We start from the raw sequence: 27,985 nt of genomic DNA on the forward strand, positions 1-27,985 counted from the left end.
TTGTGACATCTGAGGTGTATGCATTGTCATGTGACAAAGTACTGCAGTTTATAATCAAAACTGATCAATGTATGACTACAATCTGATTGTCATCTCAACAAATAAAATGAAACAAATAGAAGTTCCTTAAGACAATAAATATTCAATGGTAAAATTTGATACCCCATGCCTTTTTATGTGACTTTCTCATTTATTTCCAAGGTGACTGTTTCACTTGAGAAATATTTGTTTTTATTCGAATCCACATTTCTGTTAAATTTTATTATATATATTTGTAAATGATATTTTGGAAGGTCTAGACAATTAAAAAATCAAAATCAAAATATTACGATTTTATGAAGGCCTACATAAGTAATATGCAATTCCCAGTGAGAACATGTGGTGTGTACAAATATGCTTCTACTTATGTAAAAACTTTATTTTTTAAAAACATATCAGCAACATATTTAGTCTTTATACAACTGATGATACATCAAATAAAAGTAATTGTAAAAGTAACCTCCATTGGAAATATATTCAACAGTGATACTGCACATTCTGTATACATATTACATTTCTGTATACATTAAACATTTTCTAATTCTTTGAAGAATTTAGTCTTTCTTAGTGTTTGAACAATAACTTCATAAGAAGAAACTCACTTGTTATATCTAAAACCAGTACACACTTCTAGTACACACTAGTAAAAAATTGCACATACTACCATTATTTTCAGATTATTTTGCACATGCAAAAACTGTAAAGTTAACTGCTTATTAACAACTGTACATATGGTTGACCGGTAATTATGCCAAAGTATCAGAAAGTGAGAACTGGTTGAGATGGCACATAACCAACCCTTAAATACAGTGTCATGCTGCTGGTTTCTTTGCTTTAAAAACTTCAACTTTCAGAGGATGGCAAATGCTGTCAGGTATTTCTCTGCCAACTGGAATCGATACATCTCCTAGAAGCAAAATTGTTATGAAACTGAGTACATAATGTGATATATTTTGCACACATTCTAATTTACTTCATTCCACTTTGTTACTCACCATGTGGACATGCACTTAATGCTACAAGAAGATCCATATCTGCTATAAATTCAATGTAGTCACCTTTCTTCGCTGGGCTGGCTTTGGCAAAGTACTGGTGTGTATCCTAAAAAAAAGATCAGATACTTAATATTATAGTTTGCTTTAGTTCAGCACTCCCATTGCATCTAGCATTTTGTAAATAATTGTAAAGGGCAATAAGTTAAAAGCATGTCTATTACCTATGGTGGAACTTAATGTATATGAAACATAACTCCCCACTGACATTTTGATTCACCAGTGACATCCCCCCCCCCCCGTACCTGATTGCATAAGCTAGTCAATATATCACAGAATGCCTAGTGCATAAAACATCCAATAGGACGACAGCTCTTAAATTGTTTCTAATTGATCACCAACCTTTCAGTTGGTGATGGTTTTCATTTAGTAAGCAGCTGTCACAGACGATACAAATTATGACTTATTGGATGAATTTTAATTCTTCACAGACTCTAAGTATAACATATAGCAGCTTCATATTCAAAGAGCTTATCTGAGGTACACAATAAGCTTATGAATATAACAAATGGAATATAGACTGCAATAGAGGCAAATAATGGCTTATACTCAACACTCACCGAAACAATTGTAATCAGGGTGGAATTAAGAATTATAAATTATGAATAAGTACTAAGGATTTTCCTCCTGAGAACAATGTGAAGAATTTTTGATCTGACAGCAAATGACTATTTCTACATTAAAAAGTACATTTACTTTTCAAGGCAGGGTTCTTTTCGGTCAATGCACATACCCCAACAATGTTTAAGTGATTTTATTCCATCAATGAAGTGCTTTTACGGAAAATCTGCAATATTTCCACCTATGGCTGCCATTGGACTCAAAATGTTTTCCACCCATGAATTGCCTTTGATGTACAAAGACATAGAGGGTGTCAAATCTGGTGAAAATGTTGGATGTTCCAATAACTTGTACCTCAAATCGCTGAGTTTTCTGACTGTCAGTTCATTTTGATGGTCAAATGCACTTTGTCCTATGCTCGGTTTCTTTTGCCCTCCCCCTCATCCATCTCATTCATGGTTTAAAATAAAAATGGTTTTCTTACATGTTTCTGACACACTCATTATGGAGAGATCGATGACCACAGTTTGGTCTCTTAAAAACCCAAATCCATCCATCCACACAAAGCTCTTTAGTTGCATATACTCCTTTTGTGCAATTAACATGGCACACAATATCAGGTATAGCATCACTGCATTTTAGGATTCAAACCTATTGGTGACTTGTACATTATGTCTTTCCCATCAACATTCCTTCACATACTTTTCATCTTGTACTTTTTGTTCCATGTGTCATCATGCACTGCCTTCAAGTCAATACAATAATTCTCGTGCCCATTATGGTGTTTTTTCCTGTTTTCTCTTATCACTGGCTAAATACAAAAACTAGTAATTCTAGTATCAATTCAAATTCTATATTTTTTTAATTCCTGAATTTGAAGTTGTTAGTAAGTACACAAACTAAATACGTATATTACCTTAGTGAATCCTGTGCACATAAATATATTCCATACATCATGTACATCATCTTCTGTCAGGCCCTCTTTCTTTACAGCTTCTGTTAAGTATGCGTGACACGAGTCATTTGTTTCTTTCCCAGTAATCAGCTTTGTTGTATACTGATCACACCTAGTTCCTGTGGTCACAAAAGACAAAAATATACCCTCCGTTACAATTTACCAACAAAATCACCAAAGTACTTCATAATTTTTTTTTCATCTGAGACAGAATTATCTCTCAATTTCAAAGCGCTGTGCAGGTTTCACAAGTAAAATATCTAAAGCTAAATGCATGGATATTTATTTTTTTATATTACATGTATGTGTATAAATAACTTTATATTTAGTTTTGAGACTTAATTAGACTTCACAAAATTCTTGAAAACAGCACATAAGTTACTTAATATTTGCATAATTTATCTGATCCAATTTTGTTTCCCACAGTTCATTTTTATGCCACTATAAACACAAATGAAATCAAACACTGGGAAATCCAGGATTGAATAATGACAATATTATGAAAAGGAGGCTGGCCTGAGGAGCTAGCGACTGTGATCACGTGTGTGCAAGTTGCATTTGCATATGTGTGTGTGTGTGTGTGTGTGTGTGTGTGTGTGTGTGTGTGTGTGTATGTGTGCGCGCATGCATGTGTGTGTGTGTGTGTGTATGTGTGTGTTTGTGTGTGTGTGCGCGCGCGTGTGTGTGTGTGTGTGTGTGTGTGTGTGTGCGTGTGTGTGGTTTTTTTTATTGAACTAATGATTGGTTCATTCATAGAGAGAGTAATATAAACATTACTTGAGGCAGGGAACACCTAGACAAGATCATAACCCACAGAGAGCTCAAACAGATGTAAGAGAGAAACAACGATGACAAAGCATTCATGAACGATCGTGTTTGTGCTAACTTCTATAAATTTGAAGAGATATTTCTACATATATGTTTCACATTTTAAAATCTTGACTTCAAGCTGAAATTTTCCTTTTGCTTCTATTGATCACTAAATATGAGTATCCAACCATCAAACTTTATAAATTCACACCAACTAACACATGAACAAAATGTAATTTGAACAAGTCATACATATCATCCTTTACATTTAGCAAAAACTGTCACAGCGTCTGAAACTGTACTGATCAAAAATTTAATAAACTCAGAAATGAGTAGTTCCTACATAGAAGGCAGGGAAGTACAAAAACTTTCACTACAAACAAAATGGTTAATGTGTGATGGTTCAACACTGCACTGAAAAGGCAGAACTAAGAACTATCCCATAACGTTAGCAGCAGTTCATCTGCATGCTGACTACTTCACCCATGGCTAATTTCCTGCCACTCTCGATGTACACTGTAACTGATACTGTTAAAAGCAATGATACTTGAATATAGGGCTGCAAATCAATGGATATGTATTCCATAGATGTCAGTGTCAAACAGTCAAAGTTAAAGACTAATATCATTATGACTGTCACTGTAATGGTAGCTGGGCAGACATTGTGCTACAGCTTCTTTTTTTTTTTTTTTTCAATGACCAGAACTTAAGAAAATGTTGATTTAGATGAACTGAGAACTATGTTCCTGACAGTGAGTAACTCTTTTATGGAAGATTTTGAGGAGTGGGCACAGACCTGAAACCCCTCTGCTTCTGGAGTTATGTGGACAAAACCATTATATTAAGGCCCTCAGATTTCACTTTCCCCTGCAACTTACTTGGTCTACATTTAATTTATTTTTACTTAGTGATTGTGATTCAGCCACTTTCAAGAACTTTCCAGGCAACCATGACTGTGTACTGGCTGATCTCATAGGTCTAGAATTACTGGAGCAAGTGCAACAAGAACATTCTGTCAAGTAACTGCACTGTTTTAGAATGACAATGGATGGAGCTCCTAAACAGAGTTGTATTGAAGTGCTCAGGGTCTCATGTGGAAGTGTGTTATGTGTGGTGGAACCATATTACATCACATAGTAAATATTTATACTTGGTCTCCTCATTCTGAAAGACTTGACTTCTGTTAATCAGGGAAACTGAATGGGTAGTCAAAGTGAGATTTTTTTATAGCAAAAAGATACATGTAAAAAATCAAGCAGTAAAATGAAGCGAGCTGCAAGCTTTGCATCATTCCACTAGGTAAAACACAGAGTACTGGCTTCTATTCACACAAATATTTATCTCAATAGACAGGTGAATAATATATGTCTTCATTTCCAAATTGTGCTAGTCAAAAGAACACGTGATAGCTGATTGGAGAATGGCATCTATAAGAAACTGACATTCGACAATTTGTGTGTCAACACACGTCAACATGAATCTAAGCAGATCGGACTTTTTGCACATTGGTACAGAGTTCATGTACAATTCTGAAGCAACATCACTTATCTTTGGAGAGGGACTTTTAAGAAGGACATATCTTGTCTATTCAGGGTGGTCAGAAACAGTCTGAAAAGCTTGTAAGAGTGCTGGAGGAGATGTTATACTCAGAAATAACGGTTAAGAAAAAACTGATACACTGCACCATTTCAGTCATTTAGCGTTGAAGTTAGCCAATCAGGTTGCTGTGTGCACAATTCAAGCACTTGAATGTGGTAAAATGCAGTGATGCACTGGGGTATGTGAGTTACCACTTGTTAAAAAGCTCATTACCAGTTAAAATATGCCTTATTCATAAGTGATAAATATAAGCTAGATGAGCAAAAGCTACATTTGTTTGGTCTAAGGAAACCAAATGAAGAACACATTTCATTACATTGCCTCTGGCAAGCTGCTTGAAATTGGCTGCAATGACCGGATTGGCTAACTTCAATGCTAAATAACTTAGAAATGGTGCAGTGTATCAATTTTTTTTTTCCCTTAAGAAGTATTTCTCAGTACAGCCTGCCCTGCAACACCCTTACAAGTTTTTCACACTGTTTATGAGCAACCTGTATAACTACACTGATTGTTGAATTCGATGGATATTTAGTTTCCAGACAGCTGCAACTCTCTCTCTCTCTCTCTCTCTCTCTCTCTCTCTCTCTCTCTCTCTGTGTGTGTGTGTGTGTGTGTGTGTGTGTGTGTGTGTGTGTGTGTGTGTGTATTTTTCTTTAAATTTCACATATTGTGGGGATAGTACATCCCTTGATTGATTATATTTAATGTCAAATAATTACTAGATTCTTTCAAAGATGATGTAAGTTTGAAAAACTAGGAGATATCACTTTCTTTAATGATTCGTAAGGAACATAAGAAGTATACTCATTTGCAAAAAGGAAGTTAGTCTGTTTTCTATTCTTATTTTGTGCCCATTACTCTCAACTATTGAAATGATGTTTTGAAAGAAGCAGTCACATATGTCCAATGCATAATGTAATAAGCAGAAGGAGAAACTTTCACCTTAACCATACATATAATGTGGTGCTCACTGTGTTAAGGATACACAGGTATCTAATAGATGCGGCAGATGCCTTTAAACAGTCAGTGTTGCAGTGACAACCCATTGATTTTAGCTTTGAGACATTGGTTGGTTGCTTGATTTGGGAGGAGGACCAGATGGTGAGCCATTGTTCCCACTGGATTAGGGAAAGGATGGGGATGGAAATCAGCACTGCGCTTTCAAAGAGATCATTCTGGCATTTGCCTGAAGAGATTTACGGAAATCAAGGAAAACCTATATCAGGATGGTCAGACGCATGTTTGAACAATAATCCTCCTGAATGCAAGTCCAGAGTGCTAACACTGCATCACTTCACTCCATGAGATATTGACGTCTACAAAATATACATATAGTGCCCTGCCAACATGAGTGTAAAACTCAAGCCTAAACTGGTATTTTACCTTGCAACTGAAAGTCTCTATGGTCGGTACCCCTAGTAGACTGAATTCAGAAGAGCTATAAGAATATTCCATGTAGTTACACAATACAGAATCAAGCTTGACATAGTTATTCTTGTAACTGCTAAATAATCTAGAAACCTTACATACTTGATAGATAATCTATTTTAAGAAAAGCCAGGAAAAACAGGAATGATGTCACTGAAAACCAGGGGCAGGTCCAGGGTGGACTCCAGGTGCGGAGCAGGGTGGAAAGGGGGGTGGGGGGAGGGGGTGGCAATAAAATTATCCAATGCTCTAAAGCTGTATGTTACCATTTAATTAAATAGCTTATGGAACTTTTGATTACCAGTCATCAATTTTAGAATATTTAGGGCTGTTAGAAAAATCAAGAAAAGTACATGATTTTCAGGCTGAGTCATGAGGACTCAGGCTTTTTCAGCACTGGTCCCTGTACTTTGTCCTCCATTCTCCTGGATCCATCTATGCTGAAAACTTTTACAGTCCTTTCAATCCGATGAATGATGTTCGCAATATTTAGGGGAATTTTCTTTTGTCATTTATTAGATGTCTGCTACCCACCTTCTGTGCATCAAAATTTTGTTTTGTTTGTAAATGTACCACATGCTGGTATGAAAACAGCACATCTAAGAGATGGGGCAGTGGGCAATGATATTATGACCACTGCAGCACTTGCTCCTATAAGAGATTCTTCTGTGCCATGTAAGTCCCACCTAGGAGATATGCTCCTACCCATGGAACCCCGAGGGAATAGAAAACTTGTTTGTTGACATCTGATGAAGATAAGTCAGTCACTGGTTGACAGCCAGGACACACAAGAGACATTGTACCAGGCTAATATTGCGTAACTCTGAGTGCAACCCAACTGTGAAAATACAATGTAGTTGCATAAAGAGATAATGAATACATGTATTTTGAAGAAGAAGAGTCTGAAATCATTCAGCAATAGCTGGGATCTTAAGTAACTTTCCAAGCTCACACAGGTATCACAACAGAGGTAAAGAAGTCTGGAGCCAAGATATCTGGGCCACGGTACTTCTGCAACTACTTCCAAGTGCAATGTAGACAAAGCTTATAACATACGGCAACCATAAAATACACACAAACGGACCATTACATGTGCATGATACATCGCACACAGAGGGAGTGTGTGTGTGTGTGTGTGTTAATATAGCAAATGGTCACTTTTAGTAGTTTTGTTACAATTTACTGATATACACAATATTATATTCCTCAATATTACCTATAACATCATGTACACCTGCACCATCCTCATCTATACCATACTTTATGGAGTCAGCAACTACAGTTGCCATTGGACGTAGGTACGGTAAATTGCTCCACAATCTGTCATAAACAGTCAGATGTGCAGAATGTAGCTGACGAGTTTTTCCTGCAAAACAAAGTTTGCTTTGTTTTTCTCTGGATGCATCACTTTCAATAAGCACAGTTAACAAACTAAAAGAGTACCATACTGTCTTTAAGATTTTTGTATGTCAAAATACACATTTTTTTAAAGTCCTTCCATTCTTTCATATTTACTTACCCGAATAAAATCTTTCCTTTGTATTGTGAAGATTCCAGAAGTTTAAATCACCAACCTGAAAAATCATGTATACATCAAATGAAAACTGTAGAAAATGTGCTAATGAAGTCATGCCAAACCTTATATTAATATTTTTACAAAATAATTTTAATATTACATCTCAGCACCTTAAAAACACAGAAAAAAATTTGTATCTTTTTAAAGAAGGAAACACTATAGGTATTTATCGGATTGTTTATTAATACTTATAACCAGCTACCTGTGTAAGTCTTCCATCACAAATGTCATAACAATAATCACTAAAAAATGTTTTAGAAACTTATTAGTATTTGTTGAAATATCTCAATGACTTCCATTTGTAAAGTTTGATAAATAGTCTGAAAATAGGTGAATGAAACTGTTATGTGAATATTTACCTTACAGCATTTGTTTAGACAGTTATAAGGTATATCAATGAGTATCTACTTCTATTTTTTTTAAAATGAAGTTTTCATTTCTTTGTAGCAAATTATGACACAGGCTACCTCAGACTGATGATGTATTGTCTCTAACAAGAAACATTTTTTAGAAAACATATGGGCACTATGCCAGAAACTGTCAGACTGCAGGGGAGTCCTGCAATACTGGCCTCCATTTAGTGTACCATATTACACCTTGCAATGAAATGAGGATTTTTGTTCTGTAATGATCTCCAGAGTTTTAACATACCATCATCATCTGCACTGCACTGGTATTGCTGGCAGTTTATTACAGAACGGTGTACTGACAATTTCTTTGGACTAGGTATTATTTATCTCCAGTAAGTGTGTGAATGTGTTTTCAGAATATCATCTACACATCATCATATTTCAGCGCTTCTGCATCCTCATTTCACAACTAATTTCCTATCAGTTCAATGTTTCAGGTGCCAAATGGAGTGACAAAGAATTTCCCAGAACAAGTTATTAGTAATATGTGGCACTCACAAATCTGTCTCAATATAACACACAGTATCCCTTTGAATCCACACTCAGTTACATTAGTATATGTTCTTGGGCACAATATTTGTTGCTGTTAATGTGCAGTTCAGGCAAAGAAAGTAATTCTAAGAGTTATATTCTTGTCTTTAGTGCTTCTATTAGTCCCATTCCATTTACTCCAATTATAGCAAGTGTTAAATAGGTGCTCTGTACCTATGTTAGAGTTTAGTGTGTATACCACACTGTATAAACTGGAGAAACAGAGCTCAAATAATGATGTATCTTCTACTTTGAAAAATAAATCTTGAATGTTAGGCAGCATACTAAAAAAGTTAATATTAATGGATCAGAACAGATTTCTCAATAACCATTTTGTATACTACTCTTTAAATCGCAGAGACTACCAGGATGTGACTACAGTATTTATATGGAGTCTGATGTCGAGAGGAACCATACATTCCCTTTCGGATTCAGTGCTTTAATAATCTGTTATTCAGACATAGAAAGTTCACACTGTCATGATCAGTCCAAATGCTCTATGTGTTCTGGCCAGCATTTATTCAGTCTGTGCTCATCACAGAACTAGCTGTGTTGCCTACTCTGTCAAGACAAGCACTTGTCAATTGACAGAAAATTCCTGAAACAACACTGTCTTGCTGCATTCAGGTGAGAGCGTGTTTATAAGGGTGTTGCTCCCCAGTCGTCTTGTACATCATACAAATCCTACACTGGCGTAGTATAGATATCATCACCAACTGAAGGAACCGCACTACAGAATCCTCTGAGGTGAGCATATCTCGTTGGCCCCAATCAAAGCGAGGGTCATAAGAGCCACACCATAGACAAACACCAAATAATTAGTGTGCCATGGCCAAATGTGTACTAAAATTGAACATACACATGACAATGCAGTTTTGCTAACTTACAACAATATCTTTGTGGCTATCAAGACCCAAGTCAACTGCTTTGTTCCAATGAACACAACTCCCACTTCTGTGCTTACTGTCAAGCTCCCAGCATAAATAGTATTGCAAAGGACAATTCATATTCATCAGTAACATCATGCCTATAAGCCATATCTAGACACCAGAAGGAACTGACATCTCAGGTAACAAAAATCCATCAAATCAAGAGCCTAGTTTGATTAATGAGAAATTTCTCAATATCATTAAAGGTTAATTGTCTAACAAAGGAAAGTAGGAGCACCAATCGACCTTTCAGGTAACTGGCATATTTTAAGAAACATAATGAATATTGATGTCGTTTATTGGGGTCATTCACAAATCACTTGAATGGTCATTCAAAACAGAGAAAATCTGAAAATAATGAATCATAGCTAGCACTTCTGTAAACATCTACAAGACTAATATTGTTCTCCAGCGGAATACTCAGTTCTTTTGTAACTAATTGGGAAGCTTTTCAGAGGGAACTCTCCCAGAACAGTTATTTTGCAGTTTCTTTGAGTGAAATGTGGCAAAACCCAATGTCAGCATCTACATCTAAGGTTACGACCTAGTACAACAGGAAGGTAAACATGGCGTTGGTCTTTTAACAAGCTCTGCGATTTCTTTCCAGAAAGTCCCTAATTTCATTGGAGGCAATACTGGTTAAGGTCAAGACTCCTACTACTGAATTCTGTATTGCTTCAGTGTACAAGCCTCTCCATTATAGACTCTAAAGCACTACTTGGGGAGACTTATTTAAATAGCCTCCATCTCCATATAAAGTCTATCGGGATTTTAATGTTCACCATCAAGCTCGGAGGTGTATGTCCATGAATGTGAGCAATATAGATTTGTTGGAGGCCACAGGTGACAAGAGCCTATTATTCTAAATTACGGTTCTCCTACAATGATCTCAGCACCACATAAAAGTAGATCAGCTGTTGATATCAGACATAGTTCTGGTGACTTGAGTTTTTCCGACAAATGGTGCACCAAAATGGACTCACTGGAGTCCAATTAATTCCAAATTGAGGTAAGAATCACAAGTAATCTAAAATGCACTTGCATACTTTGTCCCTCCACCACATGGACAGGCATTCTGGATAATTTATGCATCAATATTAGAAGAACCAGTCCAGCAGTTCAGCTGCTCATTACACACATACAGCCTACATGATGCTCCTTGATAACACTAACAATGCAGAACATGCTTCCATTCCTTAGAAGAAAGACTTTATCATTGGAAGGAACTGTCAGGAATCCTTCTTCTGTTTGGGTTTGCCTGCTCTCAGGCACTGGCATGACACTGTGCTTATCACATTATAATGAACTTTCTGAACAACAAGAGAATAAACACACAGTTAAGAAAGTCCTTAAGCATGGAAAGAAGCTAAGTTGGACAAACTTTTCCTCTGCATTAACTAAGGAAAGTAGTACTACAGAATTATGGCACAGAATCAATAAATTTTTGGTACGTTCTCAACCACTCACAGGTTCAATACGCCATGTCCACAGTTATGACTACCTTGTTTCTCCATTTATGTTAATAGAGCTGAAGAAACCAAGACTGGAGAACACACACAATTATCCCAGTTCTGAAAAGAGGTAAAGATAATTGTCAGTCAACTTTGTTCTGACCCACTGCACTTTGCTCTTGTATTGGATAAACACTGGAACAGTTTGTTACACAATGACTGTAGTGGTGTCTAGAATCAAACAACCTCTTGGCTTCTTCCCTGTTTGGATTTAAAAGGGGAAATTGCACAGTCAACAATATCACTCACTTCTTAACTGATATCTTGGCAGTCTTTTCAAAGAACAAAATATCATCGTTTTTTTTCCTTGATGTCAAGAGAGCATATGAAAATGTAAAAGTAGATCACTTGCTCCACAAACTGAGGGTTTTAGGTGTCCTAGAAAGAAATGTTTACAGACTAGAATGTACAATTTCAGAAAGAAAGCTTTTTATAAAGTTCAGGGTAAAATGATAGGTCCCCAGATTGCCTCAAATGTCCTCCCACAAAGGGCAGTTCTCAATCCTTTACTACATGCTGTGTACACCATGGATCTCAAAACAGCTTTTCCCACACTGATCAAAATACTTCATTATGCTGCTGATATTTGCTTGTACATTCACTCCATATCTTTTGTGGAATGTGAAGCTGCACTTTCCTCTGTTATGGCCCATGTGAAAAACTGCATCTGAGCACAAAGCATGAAAACTTTCGCCGATTCGTCACCCGTCGTTGTATTTTTCAAGTGTTCCTATAGATGAATTTGTGACACAATCGTCCTACATTTTCATTGCTACCCAGTCTCATCACAGACTTGATTTTTGGGCATTGTCCTTGATTCCTAGTTGTCATTGCTCCCTCACATTAACCTTGTAATACATGACTGTGAAAAAGCATTACATAATATCCAATCAGTCTCCCAAATTTGGTGGGGCTCTCATCCCACACATTTATTGATGTTACACAAAGCCGTATCTGATGAAGACTTGACTAAGCTCCTGTTGCATCCCATACCAGGCAAAATGACATTTGGAGAAAGTGGAAAAGTTTCAGTTTACATATGTTCAACAGCGCTCAGGTGCTATGGGCTTTACCACTAAGAATGTCTCCTTAATTGAAGTCCATTAAATGCCCTTGCATGTCAGAAGGCAGCTGCTGGTGGACAAATCTGTTCTTAATAGGGTATGCTTTTCAAATCGTCCTTTCCATTCGAAACTGGAGGCAACTGACTTCATTTACAACTGCTCTTCATAGCACTTTTGCACATGCACTGTTAATTAGAGATAGAGCATGGGCTTGTCTGTCAACAAAAATCCTCAGCTTAAGTTCACTCTATCTACACTCCTGGAAATGGAAAAAAGAACACATTGACACCGGTGTCTCAGACCCACCATACTTGCTCCAGACACTACGAGAGGGCTGTACAAGCAATGATCACATGCACGGCACAGCGGACACACCAGGAACCGCGGTGTTGGCTGTCGAATGGCGCTAGCTGCGCAGCATTTGTGCACCGCCGCCGTCAGTGTCAGCCAGTTTGCCGTGGCATACGGAGCTCCATCGCAGTCTTTAACACTGGTAGCATGCCACAACAGCGTGGACGTGAACCGTATGTGCAGTTGACGGACTTTGAGCGAGAGCGCATAGTGGGCATGCGGGAGGCCGGGTGGACGTACCGCCGAATTGCTCAACACGTGGGGCGTGAGGTCTCCACAGTACATCGATGTTGTCACCAGTGGTCGGCGGAAGGTGCACGTGCCCGTCGACCTGGGACCGGACCGCAGCGACGCACGGATGCACGCCAAGACCGTACGATCCTACGCAGTGCCGTAGGGGACCGCACCGCCACTTCCCAGCAAATTAGGGACACTGTTGCTCCTGGGGTATCGGCGAGGACCATTCTCAACCGTCTCCATGAAGCTGGGCTACGGTCCCGCACACCGTTAGGCCGTCTTCCGCTCACGCCCCCAACATCGTGCAACCCGCCTCCAGTGGTGTCGCGACAGGCGTGAATGGAGGGACAAATGGAGACGTGTCGTCTTCAGCGATGAGAGTCGCTTCTGCCTTGGTGCCAATGATGGTCGTATGCGTGTTTGGCGCCGTGCAGGTGAGCGCCACAATCAGGACTGCATACGACCGAGGCACACGGGGCCAACACCCGGCATCATGGTGTGGGGAGCGATCTCCTACACTGGCCGTACACCTCTGGTGATCGTCAAGGGGACACTGAATAGTGCACGGTACATCCAAACCGTCTTCGAACTCATCGTTCTACCATTCCTAGACTGGCAAGGGAACTTGCTGTTCCAACAGGACAATGCACGTCCGCATGTATCCCGTGCCACCCAACGTGCTCTAGAAGGTGTAAGTCAACTACCCTGGCCAGCAAGATCTACGGATCTGTCCCCCATTGAGCATGTTTGGGACTGGATGAAGCGTCGTCTCACGCAGTCTGCACGTCCAGCACGAATGCTGGTCCAACTGAGGCGCCAGGTGGAAATGGCATGGCAAGCCATTCCACAGGACTACATCCAGCATCTCTACGATCGTCTCCATGGGAGAATAGCAGCCTGCATTGCTGCGAAAGATGGATATACACTGTACTAGTGCCGACATTGTGCATGCTCTGTTGCCTGTGTCTATGTGCCTGTGGTTCTGTCAATGTGATTATGTGATGTATCTGACCCCAGGAATGTGTCAATAAAGTTTCCCCTTCCTGGGACAATGAATTCACGGTGTTCTTATTTCAATTTCCAGGAGTGTATATGCACAATTACTTGATCTTGTTTCACAAAATGTGTGAACATTTAACTGGCACATAACTAACATACAAGCCACTCATGTATTACAATACAATGTGCCTAGAATACCAGAAATGGTCAGACCTCTTGCATTACCAATGGCACTCAATTAAGAGAGGGAGAAAATGTGGGATGTGTCTTTCTCTGTCGACAAATACAAGTGTCAAAAATGTTTCAACTGCTGAAGTGAGCTTCATTTTCTTCTGCAGAAGCCATAGTTATGTTAATGACTTAAAATATGTCAGTTCCTTCATGTTTCCAAGTCTGGTATTAGGCACTACAAAGGTTGAATGCCTCCTTGCGGAGATGGACCTTGATAACTGATATAGGGCACCATGGCCACGTTGCGCTCACATGGCAAGTATGCCATCATCTTGCCAGATGAGTGCGCCGGCAAATACCGTTACACGTTACCAGTATTTATGCAACCGCACGGCACACAGCCAGTCAGCTCAGTGCTCACCTTCCGCAAGACTGTAAAGATCACTGCAATGCAACAGTTTTAACAATACATTTAAATTCTGCAGTGTAAGCAGTGTTGGAAGTCATTGTTTGCTGAATGACGAAGAAAAATGGAGTATAAGTTCGAGTAAGTATGTTTTACACAGTAACTTATGATGTATAATTTGGTTTTTTAGTATGGGTGTGCTTTAAATACTCAAATATATATTCTTTGGAGGTTATGCTTGCTGTGAAATAAATTACACTCATTTAGGCCGTTTGAATGTCGGTGTTGCCATATGGCAACACTAGGTGCTTGTACTCAGTAAAAGGATGAATTTTCTCTTTCTTGTTTTAGAAGAGGTTTCTCGCTTGCTGAGGCGCTAGAGATTTTTTATAATGACAATATTGTAGGTGATGTGTTTGTTGAGCCCCCAAATTCGAATAGAGAAGAATGATGGATTATTGTATGTGTGGTGGCTGGACAACTTACTTGTCACAATGATCTCTTCTTCATGTGGTGCACAAGAAGTTGGCCAAGTCAAGAGATTCTCGTAAACCAAGAAAAGCGAAATGTAGATTCCCAGACCAAAACTGGTAGCCAAATATAATACATACATGGGAGGTATTGATCAGATGGATAAGAATCTAGCGTGCTATCGCTTTGCAATAAGAAGCAAGAAATGGTACTGGTGTCTCTTTACATGGATTTTATATGTCGCCCTACAAAACAGTTGGATTTTGTATAATAAAGCAAGAAACCAAACTATTTCTCAGCTTGATTTCAAGAGAGAAGTAGCAACAGTGTACCTGCAAAGACACCAAGCTTTACCAAAAGGAGCCGGGAGACCATCTGCATCAAGGGCATGTTCCGACAGCCGCATATCAGATTCAATTAGGTTTGATAAGACTGACCACCTCGTCCAGCACACAGAAGGAAAGAAGAAGAAAAGGTTGCACACAAGGACTGTAAATCTATTGTGAGAACAATGTGTTCAAAGTGTAATGTGGGATTGTGTATTGACTGTTTTATTCCATTTCATGTAAAATAATGCTGAGTTCAAGATTTGACTTTTGATTATGAATTGTACTGTGTTATAAAGTATCAGATGTATGATGAAGACTGAATAATAAATTTGCACAAAACTTGTGTATGTAATAGAAATTTCAATAACCAACTTATTTTAGTTGAAGTTGTAATTCATATAAATTTAGGTAGTGAAAGCGCCTAGCGTTGCCATATGGCAACGTCAAATATCTCACTAATGGCAGTAATGACTTTTGTCGAAACAACTCTGTTGTGTAATTTATGCCTTTTACAGACATAATAACACAATTTAAAAAAAATAATTAAAAAATTAATTTTGTCGCTAATGGGTTAATGAAAAAGTTGATGTTCTTGCTAAAGAAGCTACAAAATCTTGACTTTCTTTGATCACAAACTTTCGTCTTCTAAATTGTACTGTCTGACGAGATGGAATGCCTTTCAGCTATGGGAAGAGTACTGGAATGTGTCTCTGTTCTTCAGAGGAAGATATTATGCCGGTGTTCCATCTGTCATGCCACGTAGACCCCTATCAGATGGCTGGTATCCACTGTCCACCATGTGTGATTCAACCATGGAAGCTTTCAGGTGCACCTTCACTGCCAGTAATTACTCCAACTCCATTCTGTGACTGGATTAACGCTACAGAAGGTGACAATCACATCCTCTTTCACGTGAAGTATGAGAGAGGCACAGACAATTGTTTTCGTAATAATTACTTCATCTGAAAGTAGAGTTTCCTACAATGCCATCATTTGGCTTTCTTTGAGTGATCCTGCTTATACTAAAGAGTTTTTTATAGTTTTACCTGCTGCCAAGATATCTTTGTAGTAATAACATGGCACTGAGAACTAAGTCAACCATTGTTTCATGTTAATATGTATTTTACATGTATTATTATTTCAATTTAAGCTCTGAACATTTCTTATGCTCCTGTTCATTGTATTTTATTACTTAACTTGTTGTGACAGACAATTACCTCTTTTAATCTAACACACAAAATTTTTGCACAGCAGGTCAAAAACTTTTGTTAAACATGCACTTGTATCTCTGCTTATATTTGTGCCACTACACTATTGCTAATTGTGAATGTTATTATATTGTTATTCCATCTTTTACTTTACTAACAAAACCCTACTGTAAAATATCTTACATGCATGTTAATCAACAGCAGGCTCCTAAATGCCACTTTATCACTAAGCTCTCTTATTGTGTCATCAACTTATGAATTGAATAGTATCTCAGTTATTTACATTTTAGATGGCGAAATGACCATTAGCTGCCAAAGGTCATATATATAAATAAGGGGTGCTCTATCAAATGAATCAACATAACATCAGTACAAACAATGACAGTATCCATAAAACAAGACATGGGCAAGCAAGTAAGGAGTAAGAGAGGCTGTAATTTAATATAGAAGAAAAAGATGATCAATGTCAAAAAACCAAGTCTATAGCTGTCACTGTTTAGGTTACTTAAAGGAAGGGAGATTAGAGCATTGTGTTCCAATCACGATAACGATATAGCCATCAGAGATGATACACAACCTTGACCTGGACAAAGATTAAAACATAATTTTGTCATACTGTTTTCAAAGAAATCATTCAGGCATTCAGCTTAATCAATTTAATGAAACCATAGTAAACCTGAATCTGGATGGTCAGATGGGAATTTGAACACTGTTTCTGACTTTTGTCCAGTGAGCACTGCACATGTTCAATTGGTTTCTGATTTAATACATGGTGTTTTAAGGAAGAATCTTACCTGTGAACCTTCACAGACAGTTATCCGACACAGCTCTCCTTGCATCACTTTCCATGTGCGAGCAGACTTCTTTGGCACAATGAGTTCAAGAACCCTGTCACCTGTGAGTGCTTCATAACGACGATCATCATAGTATGAACGATTAACAGCAGCAGCAGCAGGTGAATCATAGCACACTTGCACAGGCCTGCGTGTAAACTTCCTTGGGCCCTCACCACGACCACACCATCCCACTACACAGCCATCCGTCATCCTATACACAAAGAATATACCGCAATCATGCAATATGTAAGAATAGAGGGCTGTTGCATGTTATGACATTACAGTCTAAGAAAAAAACATAATTCATATATATATAGTCATTTACATATTTACAAGTCTAGTTTGACAATAATAAGATTGGTAGCCAGATGTGGCCTTACAGCAGGACCGTCCTAGTATACCTGAAGGAACTTGGGAACCAACAAGAAACAAATCAGGTTGGACAGAAAGAATGAAAGGCAAGGAACTACAGCTGAACCATCGAAAATGTCATTAATCCATCAAAGAAAAACTATAACCACTATCTGGAATAAAACACAGGTCATTTCCATCTACGAGAGGGAATACAGAAGTCATAATCTTATAGTCCAATATCATTGACATTTATATGTTGTAGAATAATAGAACATATTCTGAGCACAAAAATAATGTTGCATTTCCAACACAATAACATCTCCTCTGTGCCATCTAGCAAGGATTCCAAAATAACTGGTCAAGTGAAATCCAACTTATGTTTTTTGCATATGACATCCTGAAAGTTCATTAGTTAGTTTCATGTTCCATGGATTATTTTGCATGATAAATCGCAATGCTGTGGAATTAGTCATTTTACACTCGCATCACAAATTAATTTTTACATATGGTTACACGCTGAACATTTCTAAGTTAGATTAGAAAATAAAATAAAATAAAGATGTAAATAAAATAGAAAGAAACTTCCACATGGGAAAAACATATTAAAAACAAAGATTCCAAGACTTACCAAGCGGGAAAGCGCCGGCAGAGAGGCATATGAACAAAACACACAAACACACACACAGAATTACGAGCTTTCGCAACTGGCAGTTACTTCGTCAGGAAAGAGGGAAGGAGAGGGAAAAATGAAAGGATGTGGGTTTTAAGGGAGAGGGTAAGGAGTCATTCCAATCCCGGGAGCGGAAAGAGTTCCCTTAGGGGAAAAAAAGGACAGGTGTACACTCGCACACACACACACACATAAAAGAGTTCCCTTAGGGGAAAAAAAGGACAGGTGTACACTCGCACACACACACACACACATATCCATCCGCACATACACAGACACAAGCAGACATATGTCTGCTTGTGTCTGTGTATGTGCGGATGGATATGTGTGTGTGTGTGTGTGTGTGTGTGTGTGTGTGTGTGTGTGTGTGTGTGTGTGTGTGTGTGCGAGTGTACACCTGTCCTTTTTTTCCCCTAAGGGAAGTCTTTCCGCTCCCGGGATTGGAATGACTCCTTACCCTCTCCCTTAAAACCCACATCCTTTCATTTTTCCCTCTCCTTCCCTCTTTCCTGACGAAGCAACTGCCAGTTGCGAAAGCTCGTAATTCTGTGTGTGTGTTTGTGTGTTTTGTTCATGTGCCTGTCTGCCGGCGCTTTCCCGCTTGGTAAGTCTTGGAATCTTTGTTTTTAATATAAATAAAATAAAGATACACAGATGTGAGCTAGTTGGCCTACTAACAATCTTTTACACATAACAATAAAAGAAATTATTCTACAGGATAGAAGGAGATGTCAAGGAGAAACTGTCTCAACTTGTTTTCAAATTTTACTTTGCTGTCTGTCAGACATTTTATATCACTGAGCAAGTGATCAAAAATTTTTGTTGCAGCATTGTGCACACCTTTTTGTGCCAAAGATAACGTTAATGTGGAGTAATGAATGTCATTTTTCTTTCTATTATTTTAATTATGTATATCATTGTTCCTTTTGAACAGTAGTGGATTGTTTACAACAAACTTCATGAGGCAATAAATATACTGTGAAGTAGCATTCAGAATGCCCAACTTCTTAAACAGACGTCTACAAGATAGTTGTGGATGAGCACCACATATTCTTACAGCTCAACAGAGCAATGGAGAATTTCTAAAGATGAGTTACCCCAGAACATTATTCCATATGGCATTATTGAGTGAAAATGTGCAAATTAGGTCAGCTATGGATCAAGACAATCTGGGTGGAAGCAGTATTTCTTGATTTCCATAAAGAATTTGTCTCAGTACCCTATAAACACTTCTTAACAAAAGTACAATCCTATATGGGACATCAAATGAAATATGGAACAGGATTCACAATTTCTATGTAGGGAGTATTTCTTTGGATGGAGAAGTAACTTCAGAGTGCCCTAGCAAGAGTTTTTGGAACCTTACTGTCCCATATGAATACTAATGAGATTGCAGACGATATTAACAGTGACCTTAGACTTCCTGCAGATGGCACAGTAATCTGTAATAAAGCACTAGCTGAAGGCAACTGCACAGATATCCAGTCAGATCTTGATACAATTAAGAAGAAGCGCAAAGACTGGCAACTTGCCTGAAATATTCAGAAATGTAACATTATACATGTCACAAAACAAAAATGTTATGGTATCTAATCAGTGAGTCATAACAGCCACAACTGAAATAAAACTCACCATAATCCCTGGATGTAATAATTTTTGGGGATATAAAATGGAATGATCACATAGGCTCAATTGCTGGTATAGTAAGTAACTGTTGGTTCACTGCCAGGACATGGGAAGAACACAGTCAGTCTACAATGGAGGTTGGTTACAAAACACCCATGCGATCAATCTTACGGTATCGCTCCAATATTAAGGACCCATTTCAAATAGGACTAACACAGGATATTGAACATGCACAAAGAAGGGCAGCACAAATGGTCACAAGTTTAATAAAGTCTTCTTGGGCTTCTAGCCTCATCAGGTGGTTAAAATCCCTTGAGCATTCAACTAAGCTCTCCTCAGCCATTGCCAGGCATAAATGTCTGCTGTGTCACTGTGGCCTTGCCGTTACATAGTCACTCTGCTCGCTGTGACATGACTGGTGCTCTCTTCCTTGTCAACTGTGGCAATTTTTTCATCCTATATCTGCTGCGCCTACTTCAACTTCACGATGGCTGGGTATCAGGCTGTGTTGAGCTGCAAACCACCATCCTTATTGATGGTGTTTCAGATATTTTCATTTTTTGCTGCTTCTTTTATGATGCCATCCCAAAATCCCTTTGTCGTTGTAATGACAGACGTTTCTTCGAACAGAACTCAATGACAATTTTCTAAAGCACATTCTACCATGGCAGCTTTTTCAGGATAGCATAAGCATAAGCACCTCTCATGTTCCATCTGGAATCGTTCCATAGTGGATACTGTTTGGCCAATATAGCAACCACACTGACAAGTATTTTGTACACTCCAGGTGTTTCAAGACTAGTCTTTCACAGGCCTTATGAGCTGTCACATTTTTGCTGGGGGTTTGAACACTGATATGATATCATACCTCTTCAATTTTTCCTGATAGTGTACCACAGAAAGTCAGAAATGCAAGTTTCTTGTTCTCTTCTTCAGAAATAACCTGTGATATTTAGTGATGCTGTTTTCTTGGAAGACTTTTTGGAAGTTGCTTAGATCTAGTGGCAGATTTTCAGCATCTTAGACAACTTTAACCTGGTGAATTAGAGTGTTCGGAATGCCATGTTTTTGTGCTGGATGGTGGTGGCTAAGAGCGTGCATATACTGAGCCACACATGTAGGTTTCCAGTATTCACTGTGGCTGAGGTGTCCAATGGTTTTCCCGTGAACAATGACATCAAGGAAGGGCAATGCACTATCTATCTCTACTTCCATCCTAAACCTAATGTGGTTGTGAATGCCATACAGGTGTTCTAAAAATTATCATAGTTCTTCGTCTATTAACAATAAAAGCAACTTGGCCTATCTGAAGCCATGTCCAAAGCAATATCTTCAAATTTCTCATAAAAAGGTTGGCTGTCAGAGCTAACGGACTTGCAGTCGCTATGCCATCCAACTGAGTGCAATACGATGATGTCAACTTATGTCTAAACACTCCCACAATCATACTATTGAGTAACTGGGAGAGAAGATCTATGTAGTCTTTGACAGGAACATGTGTAAACAGGGAGACCACATAAAAACTGTCCATTGTATCACCTTCTTCAAGATGCAGATGTTTAGTTTGGTTCTTGATGTGTTGCACACAGACACCCACAAGTGGTGTAACAAGGCTGGCAGGATGTTTTGGCATTCTGTTAATCGGTGAACCACAGCGCTCACAATGGGGCAAAGAGGAGAACCCATTTTGTAGATCTTTGGCAGCCCATAAAGCTTAGGTGGTCTCAGTTTCTGAGGGAGGAGAATCTTAATAGCGGCTTCTTCCAATGATCACTGTTTTAGGAGTACTGATGTCATCCTCAGTGGCAGTTTCCAGTAGTATCCTCCTTGAGAAACAGCTGAATTTTAAGTGTTGTAGTCACCTTTATTCAGAATGATGAATGCATTGCTCGTCACCTCGTAGGACCACAATGAGGAGGTCACTGCAAAGTGTGTGAACCACCTGAATATCAATCATATAGGAATTACATTAACCACAGAGGCATTTAAACATTCATTCTTCCCACACACCATATGTGAATGGAACAGGAAGAAATCTAATATACGGTGGCATAGTGCCCTCTTCCATGCACTTTACAGTGAATTTAAGGGTACAGATGAAGATGTAGTACTTAACAGCCCATTAAACTTGTAGGCGTGGGAAGTAACTGTTGGTGTGGAAATGAGCTTTATCCAACATTCCACAAGAGTGAGGAAGCACTCCATAACTTTAAAAAGTCCAATACAGTATACAAAACAACAGTTTTTATGTAAAGTGTGCCCATTATTTTATGCTTAGATTCTCTAGCCCCCTTGGATAACTAGAGGCAAACAAAGATATTTGCAGCTGCAAACCTTAGAACCAATGACATCTCTGCAAATGAGCAGCCTCAACATTATTGCTCAAATTTCTGTTTATACACTCAGACTGTTGCTGAATTTGATATTTTTTATGAACCCATGTATACTATAATGCACACTTGTGCTCAAAATTAAAGCAACTAACTGCTATTTGTCCATTCTATGCCTAATTCATGAAATAATCATACAAACTGTCAAAAAGTGTCGGTATGATTGTGTTCTGCATGAAAAATGGCATTCCGTTCAACAGACAACCATGCCGATGATGACGTCAGCGCACCTACCATTGGGGCAGTGTTTGCCTGTTAGTCCCACATCCACAATCGCTGTGCATAAATTCACAGACAGTGCAGTATGATGCAGACAAGATGCCTACCAGACTCTTTGCAGCTGGGGGCCATAGGAAGAATGGAAGCTGGACAGTTGCCAACTGATGGCCTGAACTCTTAATAAGAATTGTTCTGTTGTTTCTCAGATGTGGTGACAGTTTATAGATACCAAAACAGTATCCCAAAGACCAGGGCGAGGCGAAACACATGTGACATCAGGAAGAGAAGAACGTTATTTGGCTGTAAGGGCATGACATTACCGCCTTAATACTGTATGGCAACCAGCATCGGACGTCTCAGCATCTATTGGACATGTTGTATCGAGGCAAATGGTGTATATAAGGCTTCGGCGGAATCACATTTATTGTCAGAGATCTGGTGTATGCATACTTGTGTTGTCTCTTCACAGAATGGAACGGTTAAAGTGAAGTTGCCAACATGGCACCTGGATGGTCGAAGAGTGGGCCATGTCCTTTTCATGAATGAGTACCGATTTAGTCCGGTGAGTGTATGGATCTGCATCTGGAGGAAACATGGTACATGATCTCTGAACCCAAACATTATCGAACTGGACCGATATCGAGGGGTATCCCTAATGGTGTGGCTAGGGAGAATGTTGACCACTCGAACGCCTCTTCACAAAATTGTACAAGTGAATAGGCAAGGTTTAACTGTTGTCAGGTATCTTAATGACATCTTGGGACATCATGTGTGGTTGTTGTTAGCTACTGTGGCCCAGATTTAACACTGATGGTTGATAATGCTCAACCCCGCAGAGCACAGGTGGTTGATGTTTTCTTGTAAACAGAAGATATTGCACGCATGGCGTGGCCTCCTCACTCTCACAATTTGAATCCTACAGACCATGTCTGGGATGACTACGGAGATGGACTGCATCACATCAGCATCCACCAACCACTCTCCATGACTTGCGAGTAGCTCTGCGGGAGGAATGGGCGTTATTGCCTCAACATGAGATTGATGACATCATTCACAGCATGAAACATTGTTTTCAGGCCTGTCTTGCTGCCAGAGGTAGTCACACCCCATGCTGAGCACATTAACCAGCTGCCAGAATGTGCATGCAAATCTGTTACGTTGGAAAAATGAAGTGCAATTTTTTCCACTGTTATGCATGTTTCAGTTGCTTACATTCTCTATTCTTTACACTGTTTCTACTTTACTGTCACCTGTTTATATTATTTTGTAGCAAAATAAATGCAACCTTACAAAATTTCTGTTTGTTGCTTAATTTTTAACACCAGAGTAGGACTTGCATCTGTTACTTTACAACCCAGTTTGAACTTTGACTATAAGAAATATGTCTACATTCATTATGTCTTTTTGGTGTTCTTCTCATTGGTAACATTACACTCTATTATAGAAATGCTGTGTACTTTTCTGGACCAATCCTCTCACTCTGTAAGTGAAAGGCACATCTTCCTTACTCTGCTATCTGCATTCCGTCAAGAACTGGATAGCTAAAATTGCATGCACTTAACTGTGTCCCATCATAAAAAACATTAACAGATTTACCATTAGTGTTGAAATATTCTTGGTTTGTTTGCTTAGTGAAAAGATAGTATATGGCATTTGGAGTTATAATGGCAACAGGAAAGTTTAAACATGATACTCTAACGTCTAATAACAACACTGGAACAAGACACCAAGCTGACTCAAAATTGAAGAACACCATAATGTGTAGCACTAGATGTAAGAGGAATTGCAAACAAGTGATTAAACTCTTGTCTGAAAAACAGGGTACAAAAGGTAGAGATAGCTAACATGCATGCTGTTGATAAATTTTTAATAAAACAGTTGTTAGATAAGAAAAATATGAACATAGGTGTTCCTCAGTGTAGTGTATTGGGTCTATTTCTGTTATTAATATGCCTTATATCAATGACATTCTAGACAGTAGACTTGGGAAAAATTCCCTTTGGTGGTGGCAGCAATATTATAATCACTGATAAAACACCAGAGCTCCTACTAGAAAAAGCAAATGAAACTCTCAAGGGCATCTACAACTGAGCAGTATAAATCAAGAAAACGAACAGCATACGCTAAAACATAAAAAAGGAAAACATCTCTGTCACATTAAGCATTCATGATAAACCACAGATTATGTAACAAACAAAGTTAGGGATGAATATGGACTGTCACTTAACATGCAATGAACACACAAAGATACTGGCAATAAGAATGTCATTAGCATATTACTTTCATAGATTTTATCATCGGATCGTAACAATGTCAAATAGAGACTTGTAATTCCTACATACACTCAGTTCTTAGCTATGGGATTCTTTTCTGGTGTTCAAAGGTATAAAATGTGCACACAATTTTTTATCTAAGAATGATAATCAAAATTAGTGGTCAGGCTTACTGTAAAGAAGTGTTGGAAAAAGTGGGCATCCTTACCGCACTGCATCAAGTGAGTACAACCACCAGTCTGTTGTGCATGTCAAGGAAAACATTACTAAGCGTTTCATTAGCAGTTCTACACAGAATCACAGAAGAAGACCCAGTCTGGACTTACATTCTCCAAGGAAAACCAAACAAAATACTCAAAACACTACTTTCAATCAGAAATAAAATTCTATAATAAATTGCCCAAGGTGAGGAGAAAGATCACTATAATACATCTGTTTAAAAAGGCAACAAAACATTCTTCATAAGAAATACAGATAACACTATTAATGATTACTTAGAGAACTCAGATCAGAAGGAAGCATCATATTGCACTAAAGTACATGATGATAGTTTAAAGCTTTTACAAAAAATCACGTTTCAAGATCTAAAATGCATCATATAATGTCTTGTGAATCTCCTGAGTTCAGCATCTAACACATCATAGGGGATGCTGATTAAGTTTTTTTAAGTATACGGAGGAAGGACATGATGATGTGCAGAGAATGTAGTTGAAAGTTTATGGAACTGCAACCAGTTTTCCAAACAGACTGGAGTTAGTATGAGGGGCACTGCAGCATGTCCATAGTCCAGGAATAACCAGCAGATGTCAGTGTGTCCAGTGATAAAGAGCAAAACTACATTTCATATTAAAAGTAAATTGTGTGTAAACCAAAGAATATTACAGAATAGTGAGCAACCAAAAGAGGTAGTGCAGCTGCTAAGACACTGACTCAGGTGTCCCGATTTAGTTATTCTTAAATCACTTCAGGCAAATGCCAAGACAGTTCTTCCATCAAGGCCACGGCAACCACCTGTCTCGACTACCTGTCCTGTCCTATCCTCCGAATGCATACCATAAAATGGGACGAACAGAAACAATGGGGCAATAAGAAACAAAATGTCCATAAATGTTCCTATGCTACCATATCAGAAGACAGAAGAATACCATTTGAAGTTTTGTTTGCCTAGGTTGTAGGGAATCAATGTAAAATACAATTCATTTAACATTTTTAGTTTTTGTATTAAATAAAACTTTTTTTAAACCAGATGAATTCTGTTTCTTACTCTCCTACATCCAAACAAACAATTGTCACTTGTCATTATTCACGCCAAAGACCAATAAATAGAAAAAATTATTAACACCGCTGTTTCTATTCCTCCTCTCTGTGGTGTGAACAGAAATACTAAGTTTTTATATTTTATGTTATAAAAGTGTGAGGTAGGTCTCCGATCCAATTACACGTTTAAAGTTAGACCATTATGTAGAATCCCATAGAGGCCAACTGTAATTTAGTTTTTAATGTTTATATTTCAAATTATCAATTTTTTTCCTTTTAAGTTGAAAACTGTTTCTATTCATTCCATTTTATGGTACATACATATTCTGTGTCTATGTATATTTTGAGCTATTAATTTTCATTGTATATTAACATGACAATGCCTATATCATTGTGAGATGAACCTTCAATGAATAAAAATAAATAAATACCTTTATGCGTTTAAGCAAACGTACCAAAGCTTTCTCAGGAACCTGCCAGTTTAATCTACATATAATACCAGAATATGGTATGTAACATATAACCAGAAGATTTATGGCAGCTGTGAAAAATAGATTTCAAAGTGTAAACAAACTGAGGAAACAAGTACAAAATCGTTTGAAAAAATCCAGGGAGCAAAGATTCCTGACGTAGTTCAAACAGCATTATATGGTATCTTCACTGAGCTTTTGTCTCTGCAATATTTCATAGACTTTCGGTTCGGTAACCTTATTCTGTGTTTTTTAAGTAACAGTGTGCTTGTTGTCCACAAAAAAATAATGATTTTGAGATATGAAGAGAAAGAAAGAAGGTTCCACACTGTCAACTAAATATGAAAAATACTGTAGTGTAAAGCAAAAGTGGGGAAAACTATTGTTTTATAGTTTGCATTTTGCGTCTATCAATCAGGCACAACAAAGAAAGAAAATATCTACGGCGTCTAGTTCACTGGAAACATCCTATGCATGTAAAAAAAAACTTTAAACCACTTTCCTGACAAAAATTACCAACAATGGTTCGCAGGTTTTCAAATGACAGTCAGAAGCATCAGCGCTTGCACACACTTGTCAAGCAGTCGACGCGAAAATTAAGCCTGTTGTGGCCTACCTGAAATACAAAGCTTCTCCGCTCCTCTTCGGCAAGCGTCGTCGCCCAACTGATGTGACGCTAGGAAGTAGGTTGATATAAGTAGCGGCCGCTCACTCAGCAGTAATCGACAATATCCACAGTTACGCTGCTGTTTCAGTCGTGGCAAGGTCAGCGAGGCTGAACACGTGCGTCCCCCCACCCGTGAATCAGCAGCTTCTGTCACACAGCAGGCGCCCGCCCTACCACAAGGTGCTGCAAAATGCTTCAGTAACGCTGTACGCGATAGCACGCAACACATGCTCAGCAATGACGCTGCGAGTTAGCTTTCAACTCTTGCTCGCTCTCTCTCTCTCTCTCTCTCTCTCTCTCTCTGGATGCTGCACATCACTGAGTAAACAAAGGCGTCTCACGCACGCGGCAAGCCTATTTCTTCCGGTTTGCGGAGACATTATTCTCAGAATGTATTGTTACGCATTGGCTGTGCCTGCGGCTTTTTTTAATGTGATTTATGATTGTGGAGTTGGTCTTCCCGTCTGCTACGTGTGAGCTTGGTGCACGGGCGTCATCGTGGACGTCCACGAGGATGTGGATTGATGAGGACAGACTTATTCATAGTAAAATTCTATACCGTAATGGATTTCATGTTTTTGCCTTT

At 38.6% G+C, this 27,985-nt stretch overlaps 1 protein-coding gene across 1 annotated transcript; it reads right to left on the minus strand.

Annotated features, from left to right (window-relative positions):
- Positions 1–242: 242 nt before the first annotated feature.
- Positions 243–27,964, minus strand: LOC126267002 (uncharacterized). The gene is made up of 7 exons (XM_049971763.1): positions 27,349–27,964; positions 17,432–17,684; positions 7,964–8,018; positions 7,661–7,810; positions 2,569–2,726; positions 1,035–1,140; positions 243–946 (listed from the first exon to the last, which is right to left on the minus strand). Exons 2-7 carry the CDS (start codon positions 17,681–17,683, stop codon positions 852–854), a joined length of 816 nt encoding a protein of 271 aa, XP_049827720.1. The 5' UTR covers position 17,684; positions 27,349–27,964; the 3' UTR covers positions 243–851.
- Between the last annotated feature and the right edge of the window lie 21 nt (positions 27,965–27,985).

Source organism: Schistocerca gregaria, chromosome 4, assembly GCF_023897955.1.
Source record: "Schistocerca gregaria isolate iqSchGreg1 chromosome 4, iqSchGreg1.2, whole genome shotgun sequence".
Classification (NCBI taxonomy): domain Eukaryota; kingdom Metazoa; phylum Arthropoda; class Insecta; order Orthoptera; family Acrididae; genus Schistocerca; species Schistocerca gregaria.